General features: G+C 33.1%; 1 protein-coding gene across 6 annotated transcripts in view; it reads left to right on the top strand.

Annotated features, from left to right (window-relative positions):
- Positions 1-12,226, top strand: part of Ndae1 (Na[+]-driven anion exchanger 1) — a 207,912-nt gene that overhangs the window by 134,225 nt on the left and 61,461 nt on the right. For 5 of the 6 annotated variants that reach the window (XM_072532888.1, XM_072532887.1, XM_072532891.1 and 2 more), the window contains 2 exons: positions 6,706-7,173; positions 10,302-10,370. In XM_072532888.1, the coding sequence (XP_072388989.1) occupies positions 6,706-7,173; positions 10,302-10,370 (537 nt within the window). The remainder of the gene's footprint in view (positions 1-6,705; positions 7,174-10,301; positions 10,371-12,226) is intronic. The other variant, XM_072532892.1, reaches the window with a different exon arrangement.

The raw sequence follows: 12,226 nt of genomic DNA, 5'->3' as shown, positions 1-12,226 counted from the left end.
TAAAAAAAATAGCGACAATTGAATTTTCTATAAGATAAGGCAAGTTAAAAATGTTTTAATTTATTACCGTTGCTGCAAAATAGCAATAAATACAAAGAAGAGTGAGAAACAAGCGTTTTCTTATTCAACCATGTTTTTCAACCACTTAAATTTTACTTAGGACCTTCATAATTCGTCTAGAAAACCTTTATAACATAGTGAAATAGTCCTCCAAATTTCACTAAAATCGATTTAACAGATTTTGCATCAATATTGATTTAACAATAATTTTGCAATCTAAATTTGTTTAAAAAAATTAAATTTTTTAAAATCTTGCACAACAAAAACTAGACCATATAAAACCTTCTTCTTCTTCAGGTTCCTTCTCCTATCGGAGGTTGGAAATCATCATTGCTATCTTAATTTTATTGGCCGCGCTTCTGAATAATTCTAATGAGCTGCAACCGAACCACTTTCTCAAATTTCTTAGCCAGGATATTTTGCGTCGTCCTGGGTTTCTCTTTCCTTGTGTTTTCCCTTGCATAATTAATCTAAGTAATACGTACTTCTCGCCCCTCATTATATGACCCAGATATTGAATCTTTCTAATTTTAACAGTTTTTTTGACTTCGCATTCTTTCTTCACTCTTTGTAACACCTCTATATTAGTTACTTTTTCAGTCCACGATATTCTGTGGATTCTCCTGTAGCACCACATCTCAAAGGAGTTTAATTTTTTGATTTCAGACTGTTTTATTGTCCACGCTTCCATGCCGTATAGTAAAGTAGAAAAAACGTATCAACGTAGCATTCTTGTGCGGATCTCTAGATTAAGGTTACGGTTGCAAAGTAAGTTCGTCAATTTTATGAACGCGTTTCTTGCCATTTCTATTCTAGATCTGATTTCTTTTGTTTGATCTCCATCTCCGGTTAGCCACGTTCCTAAATATTTATATGTTGTTACTCTTTCGATCGTTGTATTATTGATGATCAGGTTATCTACATTTTGTGGTTTTTTTGAGAATATCATTGATTTCGTTTTCTTGAGATTCATTTGCAGTCCGTACCTTTCACATGCATTGTATACATGTTGTATTATGTACTGTAGATCTTCCATGTCAGTTGCAAATATGACCGTATCGTCCGCATATCTAATATTATTAATGCTATTTCCGTTGACCAAAATACCTTCCACAATATCCAATAAAGCTTCTTGAAATATCACTTCACTGTAGACGTTGAATAAGAGTGGTGAAAGTATACACCCTTGTCGAACTCCTCTAAGTATACTTACTTCCTCTGTCAGTTCTCCTTCGACCCTTATTCTTGCTTTCTGATTTTGATACAGATTCCATATAATTTGTAGATCTCTACTATCTATGTTTTTGGTCTTAAGAATACTTAAAAGCTTTTCATGTTGAACTCTGTCAAAAGCTTTTTTAAAGTCTATGAAGCAAGCATACATGTCCTGATTCATATCCAGACACCGTTGTGTCAGAAACCCATCTGTGAATCACTTATTTCTTGTTCTAATTTCATGTGGATTCTGTTATGTATGATTTTAAGGAAGGTTTTCAATGTGTGGCTCATTAATGCAATTGTCCGATAGTCATTGCAATCTTTAGCATTTGTGATTTTTGGAATCGTTACAAAAGTTGAGAGAAGCCATTCTTTGGGTATGTGTCCCGTCTTGTATATGGAGTTAAAAAGGTCTACCAAGACATCAATATTATCTTCATCAATTATCTTTAATAGTTCAATTGGAATATTATCGGGTCCTGGAGCTTTTCTACCTTTTGTGTGTTTTATGGCATTATGACATATAAAACCAATTTTCCCAATTGTTTTCCTAATAAAAACGAACTTAAACTATCTAATGTACCTTATAGAATTGAAATCGGATTATTTGGACGGTATCAGGAATGCTTTAAAATTATAAACAATTTTTTGGCTTATAAACAAATATAATATCTTGATAACTATTAGCTTAAATTTAGTTCAGGAAACGGAATTAAAAAAGACTTGGCACGACGTTTCTTACAAAATAATAAGAATTATTGATAACTATTTATTATATTATGAGCAGAGGTTCCTGAGATACAACCGGTCAAAGTTGACCGGGATTTACGACGTTATAAACAATAGAATGATAATCTCCATTACCTTTTTCTTTGGTAGCTCGTTCTCGATAAAAACTTTCATATCGTCAAGATATTTATAACAAATTATATTATAATATTAAAAACCATCGGTATTGCGTGTGAAAAATAATTCTTCTTTTTAATTTCACCTAACTCAAATAGAACCATCTAAAAAACGCATTACCAAATGCCAGAGATGCTTCAATTGTGTTGTGATTGAATTAATTTATTTATACTCCAGTCATCAGGGACGAAAATGCAGCTGAACCTCTAAAAATCATACGAACAAACTAAATTTGTGTGAGAATGTTAATTTGTGAGGCTCTAAAAATTTTGCAAAAAAAAAACAGAGTATGGTACACTTGGGAGAGACAGTGTGACGTCACAGTCGGGAAGCATTGAATCTGCATTACCGGATGAGCATGAACCTTAGCCAAGACTGTAACCATTTGTTAACTGCCAATTCTTCTTTTCGGTTCTTCAATTCTTCTTCGTCTGTCAACTGCCAATTCTTCGCCTATTCCGTAGCTAATGTCAGAACGAAGCTACACCGACGCAGGGGGATGTGACACTAGCATAACAGACCCACTTTGCTGTTTAACCATTTGAGACTGTTATACGTGTGGAAACCTTAACGAACTACATACTGTGTTTTATTGATAATGAACAAGTAATTTATTCTTAAAGTTGTTATTGTACTTCCGTTACTGTTACTACTACTAACGTTTCAACAACCAACACAAACCTGTACACAAGCCAACATAAAGCAAATAGTAGAGAAGATAGTACCAGAAATATTAACAAGGAAAAAGGGCATTGTCAACCAAGGATCAAAACTACTACCGGAAATCACAATAGACGAAATAAAACGAGATCCCCACGAATTAGAAAACTACAGACCTAGAAGTCTTCTTAGTCACCTTTACAAACTCCTTACAAGAATAGTAACGAATCGTCTTGAGAAAAAACTTAATTTTTACAAGCCAATAGAGCAAGCTGGATTTCGTACCAAATTTGGAACAAATGATCATCTACAGAGCATTAAAACGGTAATAGAAAAGACTATCGAATACAATCGACCACTCGTTCTGGCTTTTGTAAATTTTCATAAAGCCTTTGATATGGTAGAATTTGACAAAATCCTGGAAGCACTACAAGCATGCCGCATTGACTACCGATATACAAGGTTAATTTAAAATACATAAAAAAACAACTATGTCGATGCAACTTTATAAAAACACGGCTCATATCCAAATCGGCAGAGTAGTCCGACAGAGTGATACCTTATCGCCTAATTTGTTTACCGCAATACTAGGATATACTTGTAAAAAACTCAACTGGGAAGGGGAGGGTCTGAACATTGACGGTAGAAAATTAACATAACATAGTTTTGTTCTCGGATAAACTCAAAGAGATATGTACAATGCTATGTGAACTTCAGTTAGTGTGTGCCAGTGTGGGTTTTAAAATAAACATCTTCAAAACAAAATTCATGACAATCCTAGTACCTAGTGAAAATATCCATGTTGGAGACAACGAAGGAGAGCTGGTGGAAAAATACATATAACTTGACATGAAATAAAGATCACAAGCGACAACCAAACCTAGCATTGTCAGCCTATGGAAAACTCAAAGACATCTTTAAAAGCTATATACCAATTTCTTCTAAAACGCTGCAAATAGCTCAGAGGAAAATGAAAAGGTCAATGCTGAGTATATCGCTTCGTAACCGAGTAAAATGAAGACTTAAGATGAAGAACAGGAGTTAAGATATGAGTTAAGAACCGATGTAATTTCCCCAGTTGCCACACTGAGCTGGACACGTCGCCCGAATCAGTGATGAAAGGGGGACGAAGAGATTGCTTGAGTGAAGGTCGAGGTTAGACAAAAAAAGTAGAGGAAGGCCCCCTACTCGTTGGATTGACGATCTCAAGAAAATGTCAAGAAATTGGATGAAAAGTGCTCAAGATAGAGCACAGTGATAAACGTTTTAATTCTGAAAATTAACCGTAACGAGTTGCATACTGCATTTATTTTATGTACGACGAACAATTTAAAGTTGTTATGGTACATTCGGTCTCCGGTAAGAATTATGTTGGTCAGAGACAGTTCTTCGATAGCCATGAGGTAACAATTTTCCTTGATCATGTTTACAAAACATACGGAATGCACTGTATATACTAACCCAAGTCGACAACATTCTTTGCAGATATGGATTACGATCAACTTATAGGTTTATGTACAATTCCCTTCGTATAGGTACACAGGTGTGCTTTTGCGCAGGATAAAAATCTACCGTCCTTTTTATACTGCGAAGAGGGCCATCAGATATTCAACATTAAAATCTGGCAGATATATTGCAAAAGAAACATCTAATACACACTTTTAGAGTAATGATTGGTATTGTACTACTGGTCTCTGGTAATAATGAAACTATATGCTGGCGTAGTAAACGCGTTAAACAATTTTGATTTAAAAATATATATATTGATTATGAGTTGCATACTATATTTTATGTATGCCAATTTCAATTTAGCACATCACAAACAAGTGTTACTTTTGGTCTAAATAATTATTATGTTAACATAGAAAAGGTATTTAATAGTGTAAATACTGTTGATATAAAAGCATAAAGTACAGTACTGCCCAAAATAAACAGTACTGAAACTGAAACATAGATGTCTCTTTGTGCGCGCTGTCATATTCAAATTAACTAGTATAGACCTGTCAAGTAATCCTTACGCAAATAATTATTAAGGCCTAATTGTTAAAAATGGTGTTAAGTACAGAGGAGAAAGTGTTTCTTGTGGAAATTATTATTTTCACTCATACGGAATCGGCCGACGTAATAGCGCAAGTCAGCAATTCGTGTGTGATCAATTCACACAACGGTTTAATAAACGTTTTCCAAGTAATGTAACTTTGAAGGTTATTGAAAAGTTTAGAAATACGGGTAATATATTGTGCCAACAAAACGGAAACTCAGGGCGTTCCAGGACAGAAACAACGATAACAATGAACGTGTTTTTGAGTGAATCTTGGAAAATTCGAAAGCCAACCAGAGAAGCACAGCGTTGAATCTTGGCTTAAAAAGAACTTCATTGGAAAGAATCCTGAAGGAGCTGGGTGCATTTTTCACCCAGCACAACTCGATTTCTGGGCTTTGCTAGAGCAGATGAAGCTCTAAAAGTTCCTTTACATAGCGCAAAAGTGAGTGTCTAGTGTGCAGTTTCAGGACACGGAATCATTGATCCAGACTTTATAGAAGAAAATGGTAGGCAAGTCACACTTAATCAACAAAGGTACATACAAATTTTAACACGCTTTATCCCTGATCTATGTCAATGTTGTCGTGCAAGTAATTTGGCATTTCGAGATCAATTTTTCCAGTAGGATGAGGCAACTTGCCATACTGCTTTCGCAGTTCGTCAATTTCTTCAGGGACATTTTCCAAACAAATTCATTTCACGATTTGCTGACTTTCTGCATGCATACATTTGGGGCATGGCTAAAACTGCCGTTTATAAACGGGCACCACAAACCATCAATGAGTTAAAGGATGCCGTTAGAGCCTTCTTCGCGGACTTGAGACAACCTTTAGTCCATAACATTACGAGAAATCTGGAATATCGGTATAAAGTCTGTCTTGAGAGAGGAGGAGCTCATTTAGAACATGTTATAAAGTGTCAATAATATGTATTTTTAAAACAATAAAATAATTACAAGTTCAGTACTGTTTATTTTGGGCTATACTGTATATAGTGATTATTAGCTATATATTGTATGAATAATAAAAAAAATATACACGTACTATGTTTTATCTCCGATCATAAATTAATTTAGAATGTACATTGACTGTCAGAAAAATGTAATTGGTACCTGTAAACTTGTTAATAAAGTGATATTATTATCTAAGCGAAGGAATGATTCTAGTAAGTTATGGGATGTAAAGCGATGATGCATGAAAATGATTAAATGAAGCAATTTTCTTCTTTTTTTACTTTCCTGTAACACAAATACAGCGATCTAAAAAACGCATTACTAAATGCCAGAGATACTTTAGTTTTGATATAATTAAATTAATTTATTTACACTCCAATCGTCAGGGCGGAAAATGCCGCTGAACCTCTAAAAATCATACGAACAAACTGAATCTGTCTGAGAATGTTAATTTTTGGGCCCTAAAAATATGCAAAAAAGTTTACTATCCCTTCCCCCGGCTACCTTTTAAAGTTATAAGCAAGGAAAGTCGAAAAAAAAATCGATGTTTTTAGTAATTTTTAAATATTTGAATTTTCCCACTTATTTGAGAAGGAAGATAAGTCAAATAATATTACTGAAGTTATTATCTGACTATTTCTGCAAAAATCTGAATGAAACTTCTCACATCCACCTTAAAACAGACCCGCCCTGGTCTAATATATTTTGTCGTAAAATTTTTTTTTCTACTGAATGCAATTGTATTATTTATTTAAAATCAAATAGAAATTTTTTTTTGTAATATTGGCAAATTGGTTGACTTATTTTAAAATCAGTACATGATTATTTTTAAATTGGCTGAATTTTAAATAATGCCCTGTTTCAGGTACCCCTCCATCACAAAGGGTTCAATTTATTCTTGGTGAAGATGCAAATAACGACAAACATGAAATCCATCCGCTTTTCTCAGAAATGGAAGAGTTGGTGGTGGATGGCGATGAAATGGAATGGAGAGAAACAGCCAGATGGATTAAGTTCGAAGAAGACGTCGAAGAAGGGGGCAACCGATGGTCAAAACCACACGTTGCTACTCTTTCCCTACATTCGTTATTTGAATTAAGAAGTTTACTACTTAACGGAACCGTTATTTTAGATATGGAAGCAATGTCTCTAGAGCAGATTGCAGACTTGGTTTTGGATAATCTGATTAATAATAACAGTTTGCCTTTTGATAAAAAAGCGAAAGTAAGGGAAGCCTTAATGAAAAGACATCGACATCAGCATCAGAGAAAACAGCATGCATTGCCATTTATACGGTCGTTTAATGAAATGAAAACACAATCTTCTTCAAAAAGTAAGTTTAAAATAATAATATAAAAGGGCATGACATATCTATGTAAGTATATTAAAGTAGGTAAAACATTTATCAGTATACTAGGACTAGGAATCGGATAATTACGTGTTTAAAAAGCCTGAAAATATACACTTAACCATGCATATAACAGGACATACAACAGGACTCTTCCTGTGAGATACACATTGTTTTAGAAACAGATTAACAGTAAAATAAAAAACATAAACTTATATTGTACAATATAATTGTACAATAAAAAAAACAGTAGATTCTATACTTTAAGATATTACGATTTAAGCCAACTTGCTTTAATAAAATATTGATTTAAGAAAGATGCAGGGTGTTAAAGTTGAAATTTAAAATTTTATTTTTCTCCATAACTTTTCTGTTTGTGGACATTTATGTATAAACATTGATAACTTGGACTTTTGAGTATAAGAAATTATAATTTAATGCAAACTTTGAAGTAGCTATTTGTACTTATTCTGCAGAAGTCTATACAGCATTGGTAATCCTTAGTTTACTCACAGCACAGTGTACTCACAGGGTCCCTGCGCTAAACGATGTTTTATGAAACTGCAGAAGTTGATATTGACTTCTTAAAGGAGCCTCATCTACTGATCGTTCCAGTTTGCTAACGATCAGGTATGTTTGAGCCTGATCTAGTTGAGTATCAGAATGATGCCTGTAGGCTACCGCCATGCTGAATACTTTTGAAATTGCTGTACGACCTAGTCTGCTCATTAGAATTCCTTTTTTAGCAACCCTTTATTGCGGTTGAGGAGAGAGTGGTATTCTCCCGAGGTCTTTTTTTACTCTCGGGTTTTGTCAGTACTTAGGCTTAGATTTTATAAGGATTTGCTGTGGTTCATGTCCCAGTAGTCATTTTTGACTTTCTCGTCATCTTTCTTGTTTGGGCTCCAGAGAGGCGTTTTTACTGTTGCTTTTCATGCAGCTTTTCCATCAAAGATAATCTACCTTAACGCCTGTATAAACACATTATGCTAAAAACCTTTTAGTAGTCGATAACGCAAATAAAGACATCCCTTCTCTGGTCATAGCATTTTTGTACCAATAACTGCAGGCACAAAAGTTCCTCTCGTCTTCTTAAACCGTTTTGGAAACGCTTATGAATTAGTTTTAAGAGTGCCATGTGTACGTGGCTCACTAAGCTGATTAGGGATGACCATTCTTCTTCGCACGGAGGCAATAATCTTGAGGAAGCTTCATTTCTCTTCTGATGATCGAGCGAAGAAAAGTAGAAAAAAATTCAATTTAATACTTTCTGATAAAAATAATTTTATTTTTTTGGCGTTAAATAAATATAAAACGATTAATTTTCTGACTCGCGAATAATTGCCCATGCGCGAAATGTGGAAACTTCAAATTAATTTCGAAAACTTCAAATGGTTGGCTTTGTGATTTCTTTATTGTTATTGCAAAAATCAAAAGCACAAATAATCGTAAACGTTTAAAATCAAATGATGCGTTTGTTGATATCATCAGTATACGCGGAATCAAGACATCCTCTCCTTTGTATTTTCCTTGATGAGCGTTGCCGTAATAACATTATTTATTTGCCTTTTCGTAGTCAGTCTCATTCCATTGCACAGTCGGGGTTAATTATTTTTACGCAGCATGTAAGCATCACCTAATGACAACTGATCCTACTTTTAATTGTAAATTTTTAGGTGGGAGTCCATACAATTTCAATGAATTCAAAAACTCTGTAGGATATTTGACTACGTCATCTAATTTATAACTGTCAACTGATTTAAATGAAAAACAAATCAGTCAAGCCGTTTTGAAGAAGTGTGGCAACTAACTTTGTGACACTAATAACTCTAATAACAAATAAGTAGGGTGAAAATTAAGGGTTGTATATAAATTGTTTAATGTCACATCATAAAAAAATAAAAATAAGAAATTTTGTTCAAAACATAAACAAAAATGATGGACCACCCTTACCTCTTAGGGGTATAAAAATACATCACGATCGTTTCTTATACATACCAAATATAAATATAAAATTTCATCAAAATGGGTAAAACGGTTTCGGAGGAGTATGACAACTAACTCTGTGAAACTAATATGGATATTAAACAATAAGGGTTAGTAATAGACGGGAGAACATTGGGTGCTAATGTATTTATTAATATCAGACCAGCCGTTTTGGAGAAGGAAGGTTTCACAAGGCAATAACATGTAATGTTCCACACTGTTTGTGTGGAACATGGACATTTATTTTGTTAATCCTGGCTTTCTTTGTTAGTGATAGTATGGCGCCATAAATTAGTTATATTGCGATTTAAAATAACAAAAACCGATTTTGAAGTCTTTTAGTACAATTTTTAAAATTTTTTTTACACAAAAATTTCTCCTGATAATAACAAACACTACAAAAACAAATTATCTAATTTGGTGCAGTCGTTCTGAAGTGATGTCTTTGAAGTGATATTTACTTTCACCTATTTATATCCTAATTTTATCAATAATTCGTAAGTTCCGCCCAATAAATATGTAGATAAAATAATATACAACTAATTAATTGTATTCTAAATAAATATATTAAATAAATCCGTAAACTCTTTTTCGAAACCAAATTCAGATTTCTGCTTTAATCTGTGCCTTCTAAGAATTGCAAGGCAAAACAGACGTTGATAAAGATGTTATTAGAGACATGGGGAATCTAAAATTGCATTCCACAACATATCTCCTTAACTTAGCAAAAATCGAATTGGTTTCTCGTTCTCATAAATAGTATATCGGAATAAAAGGAAAGACAGTTAAGTTTTGATTAGGCTATTCTGAGAAGGCACAGATTAAAGCAGAAATTTGAATTTGTTTTTGAAAATTAGTTTACGGATTTATTTATCAGATGTCGCTATTGCGTCCAGATCAAAGCCATTTTGGTCTTACTTCTATTATGACAGGAAGGATTGTTTTCACGTTCAGAGCGTTTGTGAATAGCCGCTGAGAAGATACCTTTTAGGGTGAAATACGTATAAGCAGATACACAGACGCACTATACGTAAAATCAAATCTTAACTGTCTTTCCTTCCAAATATATTAAACTTTTTGTACGTTTTGTAAACGAATGATTATAAAAATATCCATTTAATTTTCAGTTGATGAACATTTCTCAGAATCATCTGTAAAATCGGAAGGCGGAAAATTCTTAAGCATTCCTGGACAGGGTATAATCTTAAATTTATTGTGCACTTTAGATCTTCTGCTTGTTCTGTTTTGTTTTTCTAGTTGAAAATTGTTTTTTTTTTTAGTTCTGTTTTGTTTTTCTAGTTAACAATGGTCTTTTTTTTTATTATGTTCGCTATATGTCCACATCATGTGTCGTAGAAATTATCCTTTTTTATTATTATTATTTTTTGTAATATTTTAGACATATATGTTGCATGTTTTAAAATAACGATAATAATAAAAGTAATATAATGAATGTATTACGTTATGGTTTCTTTAATATTTTACTAGATTTAATCTTAAAACTTTTGAATTCCATTCGTAAGTCTCCTATACTTAATATTTATCCTTTGTTGGTTAAGTATGTATATCTTTTACTTTATTTTTTAAGTATAATTCTCTTGGAAGAAGAAGAATGTCTACAACTGGAATTATTAGAAAACGAATGATGTGAGAACCACGAGATATTTATTTTCCAACTTTAAAAACTAAATTATTAAAGAAATTATGTTTGTATTTGAAAAAAACAATCGAAAAAGAAAATAGGTCTTTAATTTATTAGATAAAAACAGTAAAATTGTATTAAAACTATTTTTTTTTATTTTTAACTGTTTTTTGTCATTTAAGTAAATTTATGAAATATTTTTAAGATCTAATTTTATTGTAGTGATTTATTTGTTTAACAGGTTGACTGCCAGCCTCTTTTTCCTTGCATTGCCAAAGAGTCATTTGAGTACCACATACGGTACTCAGTCCAGAAGATAAATTCAAATATTGATCGCCATATATGGTACTCGGTATAACTTAACAAGTAGCGTATCTCTAAAAGACGGTAAAAAAATAGTACAAACTTGACAGAAATGCTGATAAAGAAAAATTACTGTAGTTGGGCAGCATGCGCCTTAAAAAAACAGTCAGAATACAAATATTTCGCGCAAGCAAAACACTTTGTTCACACACGTGGATTCTCCTTTTGTGCTGTTTGTCTTCCATGCTTGGTAACAATATTCCTGTAGCATCGGCTGCAGCGGTTTCCTTTTAGACGTTTTACTAAAGTTTGTAAATTATTAGCAGGCATTACACCATCGCGTTTACTAAGCATATCTTTGATAATTTCCTCTCTAAATTGTGTTGCTTTTATTGATTTATTTGTCACTTTAAAATAAAGTGACAAGGCATTTACAACGGCAATATTTAGTAAAATATCAAAGGCAATTTTTCGGTACCATTTCAATGTCCTCCTTAAAAATGAATTATACGAATTCATTTGATCCGATACATCTAGAAGGACTTTCCTACATTATATTCTGCTACAACCTGTGGTTTAAGTTCGTTTTCTCTTTTCTGTATCACATTTACCATATAAGTCATATGCTTCGAACTTATAGCAAACACATCACGCCGATCCTTTTACTTTAAAACCATTACACCATTATCATTTTACCTTGCAACAATATCACTTTTTTTAGTTTTATTTCAGTAACATCAATTGGATTGCGTTTCCTGTTGGCTCGAAGTGTCCGCACTAAAAAGGTTTGCCTATCCAGTACTTTTTCTGTCAAAGTGACACTATTATACCACTTGTCGGCATATAGTCTTCTACCAAAATCTAAATATGGCTCCATTAATTTTATAACCACTTTCGAGAATACAGATATACCAGGCTGAGCTTCCTTTCCAGCATAAACTTTATATTGCAAAGTGTAAAAAGGGTCGGTTCACAACTTAAAAATTTTAACCCCATACCGATACCTTTTGTTTTGAAGGTACTGCCTAAAACTTAGCCTACCTTGAAATGGTACCGTCGACTCATCTATACACAGTGGTACTTCGGGAATTACACAGTGATTAAACT

The sequence above is a fragment of the Diabrotica undecimpunctata genome, chromosome 5 (assembly GCF_040954645.1).
Source record: "Diabrotica undecimpunctata isolate CICGRU chromosome 5, icDiaUnde3, whole genome shotgun sequence".
In the NCBI taxonomy this organism is placed as follows: Eukaryota; Metazoa; Arthropoda; class Insecta; order Coleoptera; family Chrysomelidae; genus Diabrotica; species Diabrotica undecimpunctata.
Note: the sequence above shows the minus strand (reverse complement) of the source record. Positions and strands in the feature narration are given on the sequence as shown.